Genomic DNA, 22,970 nt, shown 5'->3' on the forward strand with positions numbered 1-22,970 from the left:
CCTCTCAAGTTATACACAGGGGCGTCAATTGGATTGGCTAGGGCATGTGCCATAGCCAATCCAATTGGCGTCTCCATTCAATTTTTAAAAGGAGTCGTCAATTGAATTGGGAAAATTTTACCTTGTACCCCTACAATTAACCCCATACCCCTACAAAAATTTAAAAATTCCCATTTTACCCTTAATTGGTTTTAACCAATTTACCATTTCATTTTTACCATTCAGTTGAAAATTGCAAAAATTACACTTTCACACCCCTCGCACCGGAACTCCTGCAAAAAGACTTCCGGTATGTATTTTTCCAAACCGGAAGACTTTAGGAAAGACTTCCGGAACACACAAAAAAGCAAACCGAAACACTTAAGGAAAGAGTTCCGGTTCAGATAAAAAAAAATTCAAAAAAATTTGCATACCGGAACTCTTTGGAGAAGTGTTCCGGTATGCATTATGTGTGTTCCGGAAGTCTTTCCTAAAGTCTTCCGGTACGTTTTTTTTTTTAATTTTTTTTTTTAATTATTATTATTATTTTTTTTACAGAAATGGAAAATCTTCCCAAAATATGTGTAGATACTACTGATGCGTTTATGACAACGGAAAGATTTGGTACACGAGAAGAGGTTATCAGATGGATTAAAAAGGTTGGAATCGACAATAAAGTAACTGTTATTATCAGTCGTTCAGATACTGAAACGGGGAAGAGAGGGAGAAGTAACAAAATAATATTTGGTTGTGATAAAGGTGGGAAACACAAGATTAGTGATAGTGGTACCCAAAGTGCGTCCAAGAAATGTGGATGTCCATTTAAAATCAGGTCGACTCCGGCGAAAGATGGATCTGGTTGGAAGATTGATGTAAAATGTGGGTTACATAATCATGGTTTACCTGATAGATTAGAAGGTCATTCGTTTATTGGTAGGTTGACCACAGATGAGAAGCAACATTTCGCTGATTTGGCAAAGAGACATGTAGCACCTAGAAACATTTTGCTTTCCTTGCAAGACAAGTTTCCTGAGAATGTCACTCGGATTACGCAAGTATACAAGCATAAGAGTGTGATAGAAAAAGAGATAAGAGGTCCAAGGAGTGAGATACAACATTTGTTTAAGCTTATTGAGGATGCAGGATATGTGTATTGGAGTAGAAAACAGGATGACTCGGAAGTGGTGAGAGAGATATTTTGGGCACATCCTGATTCAGTTAAGTTGTTGAATATATTTCCGATTGTGTTAGTTATGGATAGCACCTACAAGACAAACAAATATAGACAACCTTTGTTTGGAATTGTTGGCATGACATCGACTGAGTTGACTTTTGCTGTTGGATTTGCGTATATGGAGTCTGAGCAAACAGAGAATTTTTGCTGGGTATTGGAGAAATTAAAAGAGTTGTTTGTGAAGAAAGACATGTGTCCACAAGTGATTTTGACAGATAGAGATCTTGCTTTGATGAAAGCAATTGAAGTTGTGTTTCCCAACTCAATTAATTTGCTATGTAGATTTCACATTAACAAAAACGTTGGTGCCAAATGCAAACAACATGTGGTGAATGACCTGCAAAAGACGATAGACACATTATGGATGGAAGTTGTCTAGGCTAGTGATGAGGTTGAGTATGGTCAGCGGTTGCATCAACTTGAGCAAGCATGTGTTGATTATAGTGGATTTATTAATTATGTGAAAGACACATGGTTGACTCCACATAGGCATAGATTTGTTGGAGCATGGATTAATCGAGTCCTACATTTGGGTAACACAACGACTAATCGGTACGTCTTATAATTTTGTATGTGTTATTTTTATATCTGATATTATTTTTATGTTTTTTTTATGTGTTATTTTGAATATCTGATATTTTTAATATTTGATATTTTCAATATCTAATGGTATTTTTCATATCTGATATTTTTAGGGTTGAATCTGCTCATTGGAAGTTAAAGCAGATGTTAGGAAACAGTATAGGTGACATGGTCAAATGTTGGGAAGCCATGAATAACAACTTGAGGTTACAACTGGGAAACATTAGAGCTTCATTTCAAAAGAGTTTTTCCGAAGTTGAGCACGCGCACGTAAGTCCCTTTTATGGTTATTTGCGTGGTTCCGTATCTCGAGCTGCTTTGAGACGTATTGCTGAAGAGTTATTGAGAGTTGATTATGTTGGAACTAACAGGCAAATATGTGGTTGTACTCTTAGAACATCTTATGGGTTACCTTGTGCTTGTGAGTTAGGAAGATACAGAGTAGGTGGTATACCGATACCCATTGATGCTGTTCATGTTCATTGGAGGAAACTAACTATGGAAGTTGAGTTAGAGATAGGTGAAGATGATGGATCAGAGGTGGATATGACGGCTGCAATGGATGAGTTGTGGAGACGATTTAGGTCATTAGATGTTATTGGGAAAAGGGCATTAAGGAGTAGGGTATGTGAACTAGCATACCCAACAATGACAACATTGTGTCCACCACCTGAGAAAATAAAAACCAAAGGAGGAGTGAAGAAGAATGGGAAAAAACCAGCAGATTATGATGTTTATAGGGACCCTTCGTATCATGAGTATGTTGATAAGGCATCTCAATCTTCACAAAGGCAATCTCAACCATCACAGACTTCAAAGAAGATCAAATTATCAAAGAAGCAACCACAATTCATTGTTCAATTTCCTAATCATATTAGGTCATACATTGAAGATGTAGTTAATGTTGAATCAGATGGTAATTGTGGATTTAGAGTCATTGCATCATTGCATGGATATGGTGAGGATGGTTGGCCAATGGTTCGCAGAGAGTTGGGGTTGGAATTAATAGACAAGGATATGTCAACTTTATATGACAAGTTATTTTCTAATCGGTTGTCAGCTGTGAGAGAATCTTTGATGATAGAATCGTTTGGTTCACAGCCACCTGAGAAATGGATGAGTCTACCAGATATGGGTTACTTGATAGCGAATCGTTATAATGTTGTACTTGTCTGTTTAGGCAATCCGTGCATCACTTTCTTTCCGATGACAAGTTCACATTCACCAAATGTCTCTGTTTATTGCATTGGGTTTGTTAACCAGAATCATTGGGTTCAGGTACGTATTTATATGTCTAAATATTTTAATTATTTCAGTTAATATTTTATGTTATATGACTTAATCTTTTAATTATTTTACTTTATCAGGTTAACATGAAAGAGGGGTTTCCATTGCCACCGGTCACATTAGATTGGAAGAAATTTCGTTCTCATATAGCAACTACTTGGATTCTAGGATTTCCAGGACGTATGCAACATTGGCAATTACTTACACCTGTATTAGCATGATTATGTAATCAAAACATAAATATGTAATCAAAACATGAAATCTATATTATTATGTCTATTATATTCAAAGCTTAATACATATAATCAATGTGAACGAGAAATATGCAAAGCTTCAAATAAATCAGAAAACTGTGGATCTTCCTCTTCAGCATTAACCTGTCTCAGATAGCGACGAATCAATGTAGATACACGAGCCCAATCAGGATCAGATGGCCCGACGTCATATACAGGAACGGGTAGGTCTCTAGGAGCGTCACGATGGGGAGGGACCAACCGTGGATGGGAAACACGATAATACCACTCCAGATAACCGTCTTCTACCTCAGATGGAGTGGTGGCCACGGTAGATGAACCGATCACAGCGATAACACTCTGATGGTAACTGATCCAATCAACATCAATATCCGTCGCCATCATACAATCCAGAGGTGGGGATGGAACATACTGCCTATACCCGAACTGACGTAAACATCTATCAGGCAAGTATGGAACAACTGTTTCACCCCACTTCAAACAACCCCTGTAAAGACATATCTCATCAAATACACGCCATGCTCTATGATCCTCAAATGGTCGCCAGATGACGTCGGTAGGTGTCAGCTCGTCCAAAATAGGTCGTAAATCATCGACCTTCAGGACTCCCTGTCTATACGACCATCTCATCGCTCGGGGAAGACCACAGTTTCCAGCAGGATTCCAATTCTCCCCTCTTTTTCCAACAGTTGGAAAATACTCGTGAATCCAACACTGTTACAAAATAAAAACATAATAAATAAAACAAATTAAGTTACAATATTTTATAAAATGAATCCAACACTTAATTAACAAAATTAAATTATATACCTGTAGGAGAGTAGGATATCCACCGAGCTGTTTGCAACTGTACATGGACGCATCTCCAAGATATCGGTAGAGGGTAACTAGTGCAGCTGCTCCCCAACTATATCCTGAACATCCATCCAAGTCCCTAAACAGGAGGAGGTATCGTGCCTCTACAAGTGTAAAGGTCTTATCAGCAAATATGGTGGAACCCACCAACATCAATAGATATGCTCTAGTCGCATATGCCCAGCTGGAAGCAGCCCTATGATGTACGAATATATCATATAACCACTCCAACTTGTAATACGACCCCCTGCAGCTCCGAACATGTGACTGTGCCTGACCCTGTGACACTCCTAAGTAATCAACAGCAAGTTCAACAGCTAGCTCTTCAGTCACATCCTGAGGACTCCAAAAGATACCCCTAATGGGCAAGTGAAGTAGACATGCGACATCATCTAAAGTAATGCTCATTTCACCAAACGGCATGTGAAATGAAGATGTCTCTAGATGCCATCTTTCCACAAATGCAGAGACAAGATTTGTGTCTATCTTGTTCAGACTCGTTCTCTGCAGTGAAGCTAAACCGGATCTAGATACCCAACTCTCCATCTGTGGTGGAAGAGCCAATGGAACCCTAGAAGTCAACTTCAGTCCATGTCCGGCAACCTTCAACTCTTTCTTTGGTCCTCTTTCCTAAAAACAATTAAAACACATATTAGAAAACAAATTATAAAATATTCAACTATTATTCATTTTCAAATATAGCCCGTTTACTTACCTCACCGAACCATATATGTCGAGCAACATGATGCTCGTACTTCACCAAAAGAGACGTATCGTACGGCCCTCCTGGATATCCAGTCGGCTCAGCTGCAGCTGCAGATGAAGATGCACCCCGGTCTAACGTGCGGACTGGAATCCGGCCATCTGCACCTCTTCTTCGAACCACTGCAAAAATAATGTTAAAAAAAAATAATTAAAATTAAAAAAAAATAAAAAAAATTACGTACCGGAACACTTCAAAGAAGAGTTCCGGTTAGCAAAAAAAACAAAAAGCCTTCCGGAACACTTTCTTAAAGAGTTCCGGTATACATCCAAACCGGAAGTCTTGAAGAAAGTGTTCCGGTATACAAGTATACAAACCGGAAGACTTTCTAAAAGACTTCCGGTTCAGTGTCCCTTAAAGACAACAAATCGGAACTCTTTAGAGAAGTGTTCCGGTATACAACTATCCAAACCGGAAGACTTACTCTTAAGTGTTCCGGTATACAATGCAAAAACGCCAAATATTTGTCTTCTCCGGAAGTCTTCAACGAAAATGGTAAAAAAAATTTGAAAGGCAAAATATACCCTATTTATATGAGGGTATTTTGGTCAAAAAAAATTTAATGTAGGGGTAATGGGTACAATTGTAGGGGTATAGGGTAAAAATTTTTTGAATTGGCGTCTCATCCTAAAAGTGAGATAATTTGAGATTTTTTTTTAAACCAAATGTATTTTAGGAATTTTCTTAAAAAAATAGATTATTTTTGTAAAAGATTCCAAAAACAAAATGTTGTGAGTAAATATAAAATAAGAAGATAAACCTTGAATTAGTTTAAGTAAAAATAAAACCGGTCAAAATTAAAACTAAACCCTAAACCCTGGCCAAGATTCTTACAACAGGCTAGTAGTTGAGTAAGTACCTCCAGAGTTATACTGATCAATTTTCTCAGTTATTCCAATGTCCATGGCATTATGGATGAGAAGTGCAAAGCCACTTCTCCACACATTACGCCGCCATGTTGCCTTCCGCCGCACCATTTCTTCCGGCAACGGTGGGTCCGCAACAAAATTTCTGGAAACTTTCACTGAGGAATTTGAAATCGGTAACCGCCTCGTCACTCTCGAAACCGGTAAAATTGCTAGGTTCGCTAATGGCGCTGTGGTTTTGTCCATGGAAGATACTAAAGTGCTTTCCACTGTCACTTCCTCTAAAGGCGACACTGCACGGGCCGATTTCTTGCCTCTCACTGTAAATTCTTCTTTCTTACGGTTTCACGTTATATAAGTTTAACTATGCTGTAGCTTTGAGCTTTCTCAGAGGTTTTAAAAAGCGTGTTCACTGTTGCGTTAAGGCTTTCGCAATTTTGTTCTGTACACTGATTGGGGTCGCGGTGGGAAATAACCACACTTAAAAACTGGGAATAACTGTATTGGCATTGTCGAGGCCGTTTTCGCAGTCACAGACTGTTTTTTAAAACCTCAGCGTGTAATTGCAATCATATCATTTTCGGTTGATTTAGGTTGATTATCAAGAGAAGCAATTCGCGCAAGGTGTGATTCCAACTACGTATATGAGGAGGGAAGGTGCTCCTAAAGAACGTGAGCTTTTGTGTGCTAGAATCATTGACCGTCCTATTCGGCCTCTTTTTCCATCTGGATTTTATCATGAAGTTCAGGTATGACACTAAACTGTTGTTTATTTGTTTATTTTGTTTTGTTGATTTGTGGTTGATTTATTAGGTGATGGCTAGTGTTCTTTCCTCGGATGGAAAACAAGATCCGGATGTGTTGGCGGCTAATGCGACGTCCGCTGCGCTTATGCTATCAGATATTCCTTGGGGTGGCCCCATAGGAATGATTCGAATTGGTAGGATTTGTGGGCAGTTTGTGGTGAATCCTACCATGGATGAGGTAATTTTGTCATGCAGTTTCATAGATTCCTCCATATTACAATATTCTTTAGCTGCTTAGGAGACGCTTGCAAGAACTTGTATGTAACTTTCATGACCAGTGTTGTTCAATGGCGGTCATGGCGTGGAAGATTTTTTGACAACCACCGCATGTAATTTTTGAAGGGTTGCTCACCCTAGGCAGCAATGGTGTGATTATATGACAGATTTTTTGGCCTTTTGCCATCTGCCATTGACTTGTACGTGACATAACACTTAAGTAGTTGTTTGGTTAAGCTTATAAAAAAAACATATTATCAAACAAGCATAGGAAAATCAGCTTAGGTGACTAAGTTATTACAAAATAAGCTTTCATGGGACGTGCTTGATTAAATAAAGCTGTTTACCTAAAATATCAACAATATTTGTCGGAAGTTGGTTTGTACCATATTTTGATACTTTAATCTCAATCAATATTTGTTTTTGCTGAAAAGCAGTAGAGTGTGACTTTGCTGATAAATATCTTGGTTTGTTGAATATCATTCTTCCCCATTCTCTCATTGCTTTGCATTGCGATATTGTGTGCGTTTGAAGGTGAAAAATTATTAGCGGTTTGGTAGATTTTAAAGTTCTATCGATGTTTTATTCTTGACAATTTATTGAAACAGATGTTTCTTCACTTTTCTTTATTTCCTTAGCCTTTGAAGTCCAATTGTTGATATTTTTTTTAACTGATTATATTCTGAAGTCTGAATTTTTGTTTGTCGGAAGTTGGTTTGTACCATAGTTTGAAACTTTAATCTCGATCATTATGTTATTTTTGCCGAAAAACGGTAGACCATGACTTTGTTTGGTTGAATAGCATTCTTCTCCATTCTCTGATTGCTTTTCATCGCAACATTGCAGCTCAGTTTAAGTGATCTTAACTTGATATATGCCTGCACAAAGGACAAAACTTTGATGATTGACGTACAAGCCCGTGAGATATCTGAAAAAGATTTGCAAGCTGGGTTAAGATTGGCTCATCCGGAGGTGACTTTATTATTTTTACTTGTTTGACACCATTCATCATTGAATGCTTTTGAGCCGTGTTTCTCTGATTATTCAGGCAGTAAAGTATATTGAACCTCAAATTAGATTTGCCGCTAAAGCTGGTAAGTCTAAGAAAGAATACAAATTGTCTATGCTCTCTGACAAAACACTGGAGAAAGTCAGTAATTTGGCCGAAGCACCTATTATAGATGTTTTTACTGATCCTTCTTATGGAAAGGTGCTCTTATTCTCTCTCTCTCTCTCTCTCTTATTCCATCGCTTTTAACGAATCGAGAATGTTGGATAATTTACGCTCATTATATTTATCAATATTTTGTTATAATTATTTCTAGTTTGAACGTGGAGAAGCATTAGAAAATATCACACAAGATGTAAAGAAAGTGCTTGAAGAAGAAGAAGATGAAGAAAGCATAAAGGTTTTGTCAAAGACAGTAGACACAGTGAGGAAGAAGGTGGGGAGCATTCTGATTTATAAGTTTGCCTTGTAATTTGCATATCTCCGCAGTCAAAAACAAACTTGCATATCTACGTGTCATGTTGAATTTGGATGTGCTTTTCAAACATTTGTGTTCATTTATATTTTTGAATAATGTAGGTGGTCCGTAAAAGAATTATTAGTGAAGGATCCAGAGTTGACGGAAGACAGTTAGATGAAGTAAGACCCTTGTATTGTGAAGCTGGATATGTTTCCATGCTGCATGGATCTGCACTTTTTTCCCGCGGAGAAACACAGGTCAAATATGTTCCATGTTTTTCTGTTATGGATTGGTGAAAGTTAAATAATTGTAGCGCTATGAAATAATTGTTATTTTAAACTGAGGTGATTTGTTTTGATGTCATGGACAGGTCCTATGTACGGTAACACTTGGAGCACCTACAGACGCTCAACGCCTGGACTCTTTAGTTGGACCTCCGTTAAAGCGGTTTATGCTTCACTATAGTTTTCCACCATTCTGCATAAATGAAGTTGGTAAACGTGGTGGTCTAAATAGGCGTGAAGTTGGTCATGGTAAATGAGTACCTTGCTAAGACTGTGCATAATACTATTTGAATATTGTCTACATTTTGGTTCATGGATAAAGTATGTAAAGATTAAAGAGAATCTATGGGAGACAAACAAGAACATAAGTAATCGGAGTTTGTATTCACACAGCTTCATTAGCTTAAGAGGTTGGCTTTTTGTTGTTTTACTTTTGTAGGTACACTTGCTGAAAAAGCTCTTCTTGCTGTTTTGCCTCCTGAAGATGTTTTTCCATATACTGTTCGTGTCAACTCCGAAGTCATGGCTTCAGACGGTTCAACTTCAATGGCAACTGTATGTGGAGGTATTATTTTAACCCACAGTAGCTGCGTTTAATGCTATTGTATGATCTTAATTCACAATTAAGCTCTGGATGATTGATTACTTTTCTTGCGACGAACGCTAAATTGATAGAAGGTTAAAATACAAGTATAATATAAGCTATAACCTATACAAACAGAAAACTAGGACAAGAAAGGCATGACATATTATGTAATCTGACGGACATCACTGCCCAGGCCTAGCCTATGTACAAAATTGAGAGAAAATTTACTATGAATCTTTCTGTTTGTAGGGAGTATGGCTTTGATGGATGCTGGCATTCCAGTAAGGGAACATGTTGCTGGTGTTTCTGTGGGTCTTGTTAGTGAACTTGATCCATGCACAGGCGAAATAGTGGACTATCGTATACTGACTGATATTTTGGTATTTTTCTGAACTTTTATAAATCATGATGTACAATGTCTGTTTGATTAATATGCAATTATAATTGATACGTTTTAAATATCAACTACTTACACTCGAGGCACTACCTTAGTATAAAACAAGCAGGGATTATTGATTTCATGCAGAAGTTTTAAATTTTAATTTTTCGAAGGGCTTGGAAGACCATTTGGGCGACATAGACTTCAAGATTGCTGGAACTCGAAATGGAGTTACCGCCATTCAGTTGGATATGAAACCAGCTGGAATTCCACTAGATATCATATGTGAATGTTTAGAACCTGCACATAAAGCCCGTCTACAAATTATTGATCACATGGAAAGGGAAATAAAAGCACCACGCACCAAGGGTGGCATTTCTTCTCCACGACTAGGTTTAGATTTTAAACTTTTTTTTTCCTTTTATTTGTTTTGTAACTTTTTAAGTTAGATTCCTTGATATTTTAGGATACACTAATGTTTAAGATTTATTGTTGATGATGCAGTCACGTTAAAGTACAGCAATGATGCTCTTCGTCGCTTAATTGGACCAATGGGTTCTCTAAAGAGGAAAATGGAATTGGAAACAGGTCATTTTAACTTTTAATTGTTTAAAATGTGTTTTAACAATTTGTTTTTCATGTGTGAGGATCACTTGTTTTTTTCTTTTTCTTTTAATTCTACTGTAATACTATTTTTTGCTCTCGTATTTTGGTTGATCATTCTCTGGTTTGTAAAGGGGGTAAAAGTGAAATGTGGTTTGTAAGGGGTTAGTTTCAATTAATAATGTAAGACGGTAAAAGAGATATGTGGTCTGTAAAGTGTAAAGAAGGTTAGTTCGACATGATTATGATCAAAATACTATCCTTGAAAGTCAAAATGGTTAGGTTTGATTCTTATTACCAACAATTCTCTCGATAAAAGATGTTTAAGTATCATACTGAGCTCTTACCAATGCTTGTGGCACGCCTTGGCCTTGGAAGAAGGGTGATTTTACTGATTTGTACACATTTTAAAAAAAATTCTGATCTTGTTTTGAAAGTTTTACAATTTATTGTCATGTTTATATCCAAATCGTATTAAATATATTAAAATGTTGTCCCTTGTTGGCCTCTAAAACATGAAAGGTGTTTTTGCTTGCTCTAGTATATATATTTTGCAGAGCAGCTGAAATTTTTAGTTTTTCCTGCTGAACTGTTATTATTTTCTACAATCAGGCGCGCGGATGTCTGTTGGTGATGGTACACTTACAATAGTTGCTAAGAATCAGTCTGTAATGGATAAAATACTAGATAAGGTAGTTCTTACATGTTGAACTATTAGTTTTTAATTTGATCATGTTTTTGTTTTATTATTATTATTTAAATTGCATTCTTACAGTCCTAATAATCAACCTTGTTTGCCAGATTGATTTTATAGTTGGCCGAGAAATTGAAGTTGGAGGTGTTTACAAAGGTGTTGTCACGACTATAAAAGAATATGGAGCTTTTGTCGAGTTTAACGGTGGCCAGCAGGGCCTTCTCCACATTTCTGAGTTGTCACATGAACCAGTATGTATGACTTAACTATTTTAGTTTCTTATTATTAATGGCCGTAGTTGTATGTATCTGTTTTACCATCAACAGCATAAACTCTTTTATACAATAGTTTATTTAACAAACTCGGTTTCCTTTCCTCAGGTTTCCCGAATTTCAGATGTAGTCTCTATTGGCCAGCAAATTACTTTGATGTGCATTGGCCAAGATGTTCATGGTAACATTAAATTGTCCCTCAAAGCGACTTTGCGTGGACGTGGAGGATCAGACACTAATGGTATAGCTGAAGGATCTGTCGCATCTGCAAAAGAAACTGCCAACATTTGGGCACCAGTTTCGAATGCGTCTAGTACTACACAAGAACAAAATTCTGCTTCCGAGTTGTGTATAGAAAAAAACGAGGTGGCTGAAACAAAACCCTCAGCCTCCCAAACACCAGTAATTTTAATACGAAGTGCTGAAGAATGTGATGAGGAGGAGAAATCTCTCGGCTCGAATCACAATCAGACTTCAAATGGTCCTCTTATTGATGATGGGCTACAATTGGATCACAACTCAAAGTCTCTGTCCAAGTCAAAACCTCGTAAATCTCAAGATACAATTGATTCTGCATCTCATTCAGGTCCCTTGCCATATAAATATGCCAAGAAGCCAAAACTTTCAACGCAAAAAGAGTCAAAATCTGAAACTCAAAGGGAAGATAGGAATGAGAAAGAAGGTAAAGACACTTCAACTACAAAAGATTTGATACTTGGAAAAGAAGTTACTGCCAAAGTTTATCAAATTCGTGCACATGGGTTAGTATTGGATTTGGGTGGAGGAGTTCGAGGAATGTACCGTTTTGAGGTAGAGTCATTGCTATAAATAATCAATTTCATTGTAGCATCAAAAACAACATTAACTTAAATCTTTTTTGTATGCAGCTAGAGACATCAATCACTTGCTGACCTATTTGTGTTTTGTATCGCAGGAAGATAGCAAAAAGAACTTTAACATCGGCGATGAGATGCGAGTAATTTGCTCAAGCTTTTCTAGCAAGGGAATTCCAGTAATGTCTTCTGTGGATGATAACTAAACTTTGAAATAGCTATTACTTTCATGAAAGAAAGTCCATAGATGTATACTGCCAAGATGCTTGTTTGGATGCATATAAGTGCTTGGAATTGAGATTCAAGCTAAACTAATTTAATGAATGAAATGTTGATTTTAAGAATACGGGATCCCTTCAACAAAAAAGAGATTATGGGCATGATCAAGGCTTACAAAAGACAAGGAGCTTGTTTCTAGTTCACGGCCGAAATAGAGAAAGTTAACATTGTGGTGATGCTTACTTTCTTCAATTTTGTCACATTCATAGTCTTGAACCATGATTAATAAGCACATTTTTTTGTAAACATTGTTTAGAAATTGTATTTTAAGTATAATTTATATGATGCTATAATTAGAAGTACCAGTCTAATTAGAAAAAGATGAACTTGATGATCACAATACAAGACCTGGGAAGGGTAAGCCCTTTTAAAGAATAAAAATGGGCATTTCATTGCACCTCATAACTATTCACCCAATCTAATGAAATGTTTTTAAAAAAAATTAGGATCTATGTCAAATACAAGTAAAAATAAGTTTGAGAATGAAATATGGATTCACCTTTAAATATTGAAATTCGGTCACATTCATTTAACTGTGCGTGGATAGTCTTTCTATTCCCATTTCATTACATTTGAAATCAACTTTTCAATTTCTTTATCAAAAACAGAACAGAGTTTATCTAAAACCAACATTTTTCCAGCTTTGCTCTCAATATATATTTCTGTAAAATCAACACTTCATTAATTTCTACTCGTTTTCATTCAAATTAAGTATATTCATCTCATATTTAATAATTTTTTCATATTCTTATTTTTTTTCTTCTGATTTTTTTATGCTTGCAACTCCTTATTAATTTAATAGATTATAGTTAAGTTACATTAGATTACATGTAATAGCAATTCAATTTTTACTTAGATTTGATATGAATTTGGGACATTTAAGACTTAAATTTGATGTTTAATATGATTTATGTTTTCTGCGTGTAATATGAATTTTTAAATCCGAACCTTAACAAAATTTGAGTTTCACTTGTCATTCTATTTCTAAACTATTTTTATTTATACATTAGTTTTGCTTTTTTATTATGATATGACTTTTATTGTTTGATTATAGAAAATGATTAGCGAACAACATTGATGCCGATATGGTTAGTTATTATCCCAACATACTCCAATGCATCGGGAGAGAGGTAAATCGGCGAGTTGATAGAGAATCATCTCGTGTAACTCAAGGCTTCTATCATCTATTAAATGGACGTATGATCTTGATTTTGACGAAATGGATTTGAGTTGAATGTTAAAAGTGTAAATAAACAATAATCAAACATTTTAGATTTCGGTGCTATTAATTATGAATGTAAACACTTATTATCCATTTATTTTAAAAACTCGTGTTAAAGTTGGTTAGGAGACAAACTAATGGATTGGTCATACTTTGGCATATTAGTCTTCACAATTTTATTGATTTACAGATAATAATTCAAGATAATATTAGTAATGAAATGAATTAAGTTTTTTTTATTTAATTTATTTTTATTAAACTTAATTAAATATAATCAGTATCATTAAACTTAATAAAAGCCATGAATAGTAAGGATTCGACTGTGTTAAATATAATAAGATTAAGTTTAACTAATATATTGTAAGTGAGTCATTCAAGTTTGCAAAGCAATAAGCATTCTCACAAGAGCAACACTTCAACTTTCAAGAGCAACACTTCAACTTAAAATACAATAACCAGTTTGATATTATTTCATCATAGACTAGTATGTCTAGCTAGGATGGAACATTTGGAGCCATTAAATTCACACAGATACATTATAAAATGATGGTCCAATAGTCTTAGATAAATTCTGATATTATTTCAACTTAAGTCAATCCAAAAGCTAACTCGATGATGAGCTAATAATTTTTAGCCAACAACATTGTCTCCTTATAAAGAACTTATGAAACTAAATCTTATTTATTATCGATTGAATATACAATTTAATTAAGTATCTATAGTATAAACATTTTCATATAAAAAATTATAATTCACATTGCAAATATATGCTCAAAACATTATCCATCTAAACAAACATAAGACAATTGAATAATCAAAGTATTTGGTTGGTTTATAAATTAGATACATTGATTATTTAATTAATTTAAAAAGTGAATTGTCTCTTATATAAAAAAAACGGAAACCGTATATTTGATGATTTGAAGCACATATAAAGTTTATCTACGAGAATCAATCTGTTGCTTGAAGTTGTGGCTTTGGAACAGTTACAGCTCAATAAATTTACACATTCCTTTGACTTTAAGGTTCATGTCATCCTCATCTACCTTCTAAAAAGGACACTCAACTATTTAGTATCCTAAAATTATTGATTAAGTATGCATTTTCCAGTTCCAGCACAAACTGAACACTCGTCTGCTTCTCCAGCGACATGCTTTAAGCAATAATTGATCCTATCATTCACAACATCCTGCAACACAAGGTATGTTTCTAAGTTCAAAATGATAGGTATGATGGAAAATGTACCCATAATTTGGTTCAAAGAAAGTACTATTTTGAAATAAAAACCTCTATGATACGCGACTTTATAGGAATAAGAGTGGACAATCAAAATGAAAAAAAAAAAAACACTTGAACTTGAAATATTAAGACAGAACAAATGTTATTTAAATCGGGATAGGTGAGTTAATGTAAAAAGAAATGATTTAAGAGAAAACTTATACCACAAGTAGCTCATGGAGTCCAAGAGGCGCAGTAACAATGTATGATACACCAGGGTGTTGCTTTGCTGCCTCTGCACTCAAGGAAGGAATATCCTGCACATTATGTGGCCTAATTAGGACTAAAATTGAGCTTTTGAGATATTATCAATGAGTTTGATTTTGATACTGCTAGTGTACAAAATTTCATACTGTCAACAAATCACAACCAATGATGTGTAACTTTAGAATTAGTTATTATTAAAGCAAACATTTTTAATGATCGAACAATTATGATTGTTGACATTGTAAAAAATCATTACAGTGTGTATATGAATTAAATCCATTCTCTATAAGTGAGGTTTTGAAACAATGAAGTTTGAAACTTAGACACTTTCTATCTTCATCATGTCAAAGAATCACATTGATAATTTGTAGAAAGCTAGAGAACTTAGTTATATGCAATTCTACCTTACTCCAATGCCTTCCAGGACCGAGGAAAAAGGGACTGATAATAACACGGTGTGCCCCTTGCTGAACGCAAGATTGAAAAGCATCTCCAATTGATGGTTCTGCTAGTTCCTGAAAACTTATAAATATTACTGTTCGGAGTATCAAGAGTTTGCTCTATATACACCTATGTCGTAAAATGCAAAAGCAAAAATGAGGAAAGAAACGCCAAGAAAATTCTGTTACTGCAATTATCAAGATCAGAAAATGGAGGCATATATGTTTACTTATGCTTGTGCATACCAAACAACACAAGGATACTGCCAGACTAAGCAAGATTCTAACAAAACAAAAAAAAGTTCTATCCACACAGTTTTCTAAAGGCTATAAAGATTTTAAATCATGACATCGGTTGTATTGTGATGATCATTGATATCGTTGAAAATCGTAGTCAGATGTAGCTCTGCAGCCTCAATGTTGGTCACATTGCAGAATACATACAAACTTCGACTGATGTCACACCAAATCAGGGTCATGAATGTGATTGATGCAGACTATCACGATTCACGGTCGTGTTGTGGTGATATAAAAATCTAGATGTTAAGGTTGAAATTGCAGTTGCAGACTCAGGCATCTATGATTCTACCATCCTTCAAACTTCATACTCTATCCTGATTTTCATTCTATACTTAACAAGAAGAAAAAACTCAACAAATTGAAGAAAATTACCATGTGAGCAGGCTCCACAATCTGGTATCCAGTTTTGTGTCTAAACATCTCCACAAATTCATCTAACATTCAAAACAAGACAACTTCATAAAAATCAAAACTAAAACATTCCCAATTGAATATATAATTTCAGTAAACTATTCTTACTAAGCATTAGATTGGACTCTTTGCGACGTGACCCGTGATCCACAATTATGACTGCATCACCAGGACCAACCCCAGATGAGTTTTGAGTGCTTTTACGCAAAAATTGAAGCTTCGAAGAAAAACTGAGAGAATTCGAGGATTTCGAGGGTGCCCATCTTTGGTCTGTTCCAATTTCACTTGCAGAAAAACTAACAGCAATCAGAAAGACAAAAACAACAACACTGGAAAAACAGAAAATAAAAAATAAACAAAAAGATAGAAAGTGAGATGAGAAATTGGGTAAAGTAAAAATTGAACCTTGGGAAGAGATTGGAAGGAAATGAGAGAGACTTCACAAGCATAGTTGATCCTGCTTACAGGAGATATAGGATACTTTTGTTATAAATATGATAGATGCAAATATATAAGGACTTTAACATATACATATACTTTTCAAATTTGGTACAACTCTAAGAGGAATTTTCACAAACACCACATATGCAGAAGAAATTACCATCAACATGAACAAGCACTATAAAGTATCAGAATTTACAAGACCAAAACTTCATATACGACATGCACAAATTGAGAAACTATACTCAGACCCAATATCATTCAACCAAACCACCAATCACAGTCAATTTTGACTCATTCCATATAAACATGCAAGAGAGGAATTAGTAAGTGATGAAATGCTTACCTTGACTAAGAGAATCCCCCAAAGATTGAAAAAAAATGTATATATCTTTGTGAAAGTGTTCGTGTAGAGACAGGTGAGAATGTCACCAATGAATTTTTCTTAAACTTTCATATCTATAACTATAACTATGAGTTTCATTCCATATTTACCCTTTACACATTATTTCTAACATTCTCACAAGATGATTTATTCAATAACACTAAATGATAACTGTAAAAGAAAATAACTTCACTCACTTGCAAAGTCACTCACTCCACTATTGCAGTACAAATAATTGATTCATTATTTCATTATTGGTACTATTTGTTTTAGCTTTAAAAAAATAGATTTTATTTTTGTATTTTTGAAAATTAATTTTATAAAAATATTTTTTAAAATATTATAATTTTTTTAAATTTATCCTTTTATAAATTAAAAGATTAATTTTGATATACTATAGCATAAACCTACATGATTGAAGATCAAAATATAGTCAAAATCATAAGTTTTTTAAAAGTTATATTTTAAAAATGTTTTTTTTAAAACTATTTAAAATAGTTTCAAAATTAAATGATTTTTTTAAATTTTGATATTCAAAATTTTTTCGATAAAATGTTGAAATATCTAAAATAACATTTTAAGAATAACTATTCAAATCAAATTTTTATTTAAAATTTTTATGAAAAGTTTTTTCATAAATTTTTTTTCATCAAAATATGTTATATTATAAAAATTATTTAAAAAATAAATAATACAAACGGGGCTCATCAAGTCATTAACTTCATTTTTGACAGGTATTTTTGTCAGAATATTGTGAATTGAAAGGGTGAATATTCCAACAGAGACGTAAAATAAATAGGAATTCCGCGCTTTTAAATTAAATTGAAACAAAAATACAAATTCCAAAAGATATATATATATATATATATATATATATATATATATATATATATATATATATATATATATATATATATATATATAATATATATATATATATATATATATTATATATATATATATATATATATATAGATATAGAGAGAGAGAGAGGAGAGAGAGAGAGAGAGAGAGAGAGAGAGAGAGAGAGAAGAGAGAGAGAGAGAGAGAGAGAGAGAGAGAGAGAGAGAGAGAGAGAGAGAGAGAGAGAGAGAGAGAGAGAGAGAGAGAGAGAGAGAGAGAGAGAGAGAGAGAGAGAGAGAGAGAGAGAGAGAGAGGAGAGAGAGAGAGAGAGAGAGAGAGAGAGAGAGAGAGAGAGAGAGAGAGAGAGAGAGAGAGAGAGAGAGAGAGAGAATCCAAGCTCGTGTGACTCCCATAGTTTATTTTGTCCTTATACCTTATGGGCACATTGTTGGTTGCGGTAAGCAAAAATAAGTATTTTGTTGTATCATCTCCATAGGGATTAGTGCGACATCAAATATCGTTCAACAGTCTCTACGTTTCTAAGCTTGGGTTTGTAAAATTTGAATTTAAAAGCTAAACTATGTAAAATGAATGAATATATAAATAAAGTTTCAGAGAGATCTGAGAGCTTTACAGGATTGTATTTCATCCACGATACGAACATGTAATTTACCAACCAGTTAAGCACAATCTAAACAGTCATCAATATGATCATGTAACGCTCACAACAAGGTTCATGTCTAAACTTCCGTCGAGAGTTCTACCATATTGTTTAATCGACGATCTCTCAGTCTATTAAACAATATGGAGCATTAAGAATCGATACACACGGCGAATGTTAGATCTAAATCTATGTCTAGAGTTTAGCGTCTAACCGATGATTATCCTAGATCTAAATTCGAAGAGTATTTCTCAATAACGGTTTAAATTAATAGATAAACAAGTAAACAAGGATAATCTCAATATAGATTCGTGAATAGAGCAAACATAACGCCATGATTAATAAAAAGACATACTATAAAAGCGAACTTACATACAATCCCAACATGAAAGAGATTACAAGGAGAAGAGTGAAGATGAACAAACATCTGATTTCCCAACGATTGAGGCAAATCCAACTTTGGATCTTCAAAAAGCATCCCAACTTGTTGTTTCTAAGATACTCTAACTCTCCTAACTACAAAAAAAATGGTGTTGATGGAATTGGGGTTAAAAGTTCCCAAAATCATCCCCTAAAAATCTGTATACAAATGAATAAATAGGGGCTGAAAAAGTGGAATCACGTTAAGCCTTGTCAGAGCCCACTTAGCGCGATCAGCAAAAATAAACTTAAACTGCCTTGATTCACGCTAAGCACGCTCCTAGCACACTCATGGCATGAATTTCCCAATGTTCCTGCCTTTTGTTTTCTCTAAGCGCGCTAGGACCGCGCTTAGCCCAAGTGACATAATTTTTATTCCCAAAATTGCATCTTGAAGTTTTACTTTTGCCTATCAAGTGTCCAATGCTTCAACCATGCAAGGAGACCTACAAAAGAGATGAAAACTATCAAACTAAGCGATATTTACATGATAACGCAAACTATATAATATATATGCAAAAGTTGAGGTTTATGCATGAAAATCAATTGAAACAAGTCAATAAGTATCAATTATCCACACACAAAATTATCACAATTTAACATTTATGAGACTCTCCCCAACTTAAAACTTGTTTGACCTCAAACAAGAATCAATTACCCTAAAGAAAACAAAAGCAATCACCAAGCAATCATGATCAATAAGTTTTTACAAACAGAAACAATGTATGGTTCAAATTTCAAAAGTACAAGCAATGCAATGCTTACCATTATACTATAATGATACCATGACTATAAAACAAATTCTAAGCACAAAACACATGTCAAAAATTTTAAAGCAATACATTTTCAAAGATGAATCACACCTAACACACAACTTCATCAATGGATGAAGAACAAACATGAGGGACTTGATTCACACCCAACAATCTTGCTAACATCTAGATCAAACTATGCATTTATCCAAAAAAAATATCGAAAGCATAAAACATAAATTACAAGGACTTCAAGGCTTGTAATTTGACTTGGATAACAAACAAAAGGTCATTTCTAAAGGTAATTGAAACAAAAATCTTGCATAATCATATGGGAGTGATCACTTCTCACAATCTCAAACATTCACAAATTTCATTCACATTTTTCTCATTGCACAATTGTCACACCTTTTCACACAACTTATTAGGACAATTTATTTGCTATTTTTTTATTTTTTATTTTTCAATGCTTTTTCTTTTTCTTTCTCAACCTCATAGCAACCAACATTTGCTCCCGAACTTGAATGAAACTAATCATTTTAATGTGAATGCAATCAATCATTGTAATGTGAATGCTCCCAAACTTTCAAAGACAAGGGTAAAAATTCAAACCACGATTTATGGTTGAGGGTTCATGAAAAAAGTTCAAAATTCAATCTAAAATCAACAATGAACTAATTAGTTCTGTACAAGTTCCAAAAGTTGACATCAAAATGGATCCTGACACAAGGTTCAAATGGGGTAAGCAAATTCTCACTCACTCACAAGGTAAGCTACTTTTTGATTAAGTGGTTATGCTCAAAACCAAGCAAAATGTCTTGATCATTTTAGCATTTTCATATAAATCAACACGAATGCAAGATTAAATATAATTCAAACGATTTAAAGTAATTCAAACATGGACAAGTATTGCAAAAGAATGAATGACATGATACTTATACAAAGCATAAGTTTTATATTAATGCTATGTTGTAGAAAGCATTAAACATGTACTTTAACAATGTACTATCCTTTCAAACTTTTTATCATTACCAAAGCATTTTCTTGTTGATACACCCAAACTTGAAACAATCACTTCATGTTTCCTCAAGCCAATCAAAGACAAGCTTTTTGGATAAACAAAAAATAAATCTCTAACAACTTAATGACTTAATATTAAACTAAACTACTAAACATAAAATAAAATAAGTTCAAAATAGGTTAAAAGACCTGGGTGAAAGTGGATCAGTGGATGAAATATTTTTACATGTGCAGCAGAACGTGCTAAGCACCATTTGATATCGATGAGCGAGTTGAGTTGCAACTGTTTTTTTAAATGAACTTTTTTTAAGTTTTTCATCCACTCACACTCTTTAATACCTATACTACTGAATAAAAAGCTATAACAAAACTTAAAAAGTTGGGTTGCCTCCCTACGAGCGTTTGTTTTACGTCGTTAGCTTGACGCCTTTATTTATTAGACGTTTCTCCATGTTGCCTCTTTTGCATGGTTAGTTGTTCACCAACGGCTATCCCTAACCAATATTTGAGCAAACGTGAAAGGAAACAAAAATATATATAAACACTTGAACAAACTTGATGGAAAACAATTATATACAAACACTTCACAAACGTTATGAAAAACAAGAATATATACAATATAAACAAGTATGAAAAACAAGTACAAAGCAAGTATGTATACAATATATACAAGTTTATATACAAGTATCTATACACTATACATAAATGTACAAAGCTTAAAAAAGATAGAAATTATTATGATGCTTTCAATATCTAAACATCAATCCCCGACAACGACGTTATTTTGTTGGTTGCGGTAAAGCAGCAAGCAAAAGTAAGTATTTTGTTTTATCGTCTCTACAAGGATTAGTGCGACATCAAATTTCGTTTAACGGTTTCTACGTTTCTAAGCTTGGGTTTGTAAAACTTGAATTTAAAAGCTAAACCATGTAAAACGAATGAATAAATAAATAAAGTTTCAGAGAGATCAAAGAGCTTTACAAGATTGTATTTCATCCACCATACGAACATGTAATTTACCAACCAGTTATGCATAATCTAAATATTCATCAATATCATCACATATCGCTAACAACAGGGTTCATGTCTAAACTTCTGTTGAGAGTTCTATCGTACTATTTAATTGACGATCTCTCAGTCTATTAAACAATACGGAGCATTAAGAATTGATACCCACAGTGAATGTTAGATCTAAATCTATGTCTAGAGTTTAGCATCTAACAAATGATTATCCTAGATCTAGATTCAAAGGGTATTTCTCAATAATGGTTCAAATCAATAGATAAACAAGTAAACAAGGATAACATCGATATAGATTCGTGAATATATCAAACATAATTCCATGATTAATAAAAATACATACTATAAAAGTGAACTTACATACAATCCCAACAAGAAAGAGATTACAAGGAGAAGAATGAAGATGAACAAACATCCACCGCGATTTCCCAACTATAGAGGCAAATTCAACTTTGGATCTTCAAGAAGCATCCTAACTTGTTGTTTCTAAGCTACTCTAACTCTCCTAACTACAAAAAATGGTGTTGGTGGAATTGGGATTAAAAGTTCTCAAAACTATCCCCAAAAAATTTGTGTATAAATGAATAAATAGGGGATTAAAAGTTCCTAAATCGTATTATTGTTTCGTCTCCTGACAAAGCGTGTAGTGTTGTATAAGTTATTTCTTGGATTCCAAAGATAACTTTTCACTTGTCTCACTCATAATTTTTTTTAATTCTTTCAATCTTACACATTTACTCTCTTTCCACTCTATTTAAACACCTATCTTCTCTCATATTTCTTCACATTTTTTCTTTTCCTATCAACTTTTTATTTTAAAACCCCTCATCCCTCTTTTTCTTAAGATCTTAAAACCTTATGTAAAATGTCTCTCAATATTGGAAGCACATGTTATGTATTCAAGGCGAGCTTCTCTGATCGAGAATGTTGTGAGAAGAAGATAGCTGGAAAAGTTTTGAAGACAAAAGCCCAAATAGAAAAGTCTAAGTGACTAAGGCGTTTAGTATCAGCGGTTGCAAGAGTCAATCAGTTGTGCGATGCAAGTGATTCACTCGTTTCAGAGTCGTAATGGGAAGAAAACTCCCTAATTTAGACGCTTGTATGAAGCACATGTTGATGTTCATGTGCAGTCTAGTTTCTCTCCTTTGGGTTGTCCCCCTCTGTCTCTTTCTTCTTTTTTCGCTTTTACAATTTTTTTCTTTTTTCCTCTTTTCTTTTTTCCTTTTTCCATGTAATTTCTTTCTTGTTCTCACCCTCCCACATTTTCTAAAATTTTGCTATCAATCTTTTTTTATTAATGACAAAAGGGGAGAAATGGGGATTTGATTT

General features: G+C 34.1%; 3 protein-coding genes across 4 annotated transcripts; 1 reads left to right on the plus strand and 2 right to left on the minus strand.

Annotated features, from left to right (window-relative positions):
* Positions 1-3,327: 3,327 nt before the first annotated feature.
* On the minus strand, positions 3,328-5,077 carry LOC127079760 (protein MAIN-LIKE 1). Its single transcript, XM_051020133.1, has 3 exons — positions 4,907-5,077; positions 4,147-4,821; positions 3,328-4,050 (listed from the first exon to the last, which is right to left on the minus strand). The coding sequence occupies exons 2-3, from the start codon at positions 4,735-4,737 to the stop codon at positions 3,388-3,390; spliced, it is 1,254 nt and encodes a 417-aa protein (XP_050876090.1). The 5' UTR covers positions 4,738-4,821; positions 4,907-5,077; the 3' UTR covers positions 3,328-3,387.
* Positions 5,078-5,727: 650 nt separating this feature from the next.
* Positions 5,728-12,561, plus strand: LOC127079765 (polyribonucleotide nucleotidyltransferase 2, mitochondrial). The gene is made up of 16 exons (XM_051020138.1): positions 5,728-6,142; positions 6,414-6,569; positions 6,634-6,804; positions 7,689-7,814; positions 7,891-8,052; positions 8,168-8,287; positions 8,431-8,568; positions 8,682-8,844; positions 9,035-9,160; positions 9,431-9,561; positions 9,734-9,953; positions 10,065-10,148; positions 10,776-10,855; positions 10,965-11,108; positions 11,238-11,939; positions 12,064-12,561. Exons 1-16 carry the CDS (start codon positions 5,852-5,854, stop codon positions 12,166-12,168), a joined length of 2,919 nt encoding a protein of 972 aa, XP_050876095.1. The 5' UTR covers positions 5,728-5,851; the 3' UTR covers positions 12,169-12,561.
* A 1,813-nt stretch (positions 12,562-14,374) lies between these two features.
* Positions 14,375-17,064, minus strand: LOC127079777 (sirohydrochlorin ferrochelatase, chloroplastic). 2 transcript variants are annotated; one of them, XM_051020153.1, is made up of 7 exons: positions 16,887-17,064; positions 16,505-16,556; positions 16,208-16,383; positions 16,061-16,122; positions 15,353-15,463; positions 14,906-14,998; positions 14,375-14,652 (listed from the first exon to the last, which is right to left on the minus strand). In XM_051020153.1, the coding sequence occupies exons 2-7, from the start codon at positions 16,546-16,548 to the stop codon at positions 14,548-14,550; spliced, it is 591 nt and encodes a 196-aa protein (XP_050876110.1). In that variant the 5' UTR covers positions 16,549-16,556; positions 16,887-17,064; the 3' UTR covers positions 14,375-14,547. The 2 variants fall into 2 exon arrangements, with proteins under 2 accessions (XP_050876110.1, XP_050876105.1); XM_051020148.1 differs by having other exon boundaries at positions 16,208-16,395.
* Between the last annotated feature and the right edge of the window lie 5,906 nt (positions 17,065-22,970).

The sequence above is a fragment of the Lathyrus oleraceus genome, chromosome 1 (genome assembly GCF_024323335.1).
Source record: "Lathyrus oleraceus cultivar Zhongwan6 chromosome 1, CAAS_Psat_ZW6_1.0, whole genome shotgun sequence".
Lineage (NCBI taxonomy): Eukaryota > Viridiplantae > Streptophyta > Magnoliopsida > Fabales > Fabaceae > Lathyrus > Lathyrus oleraceus.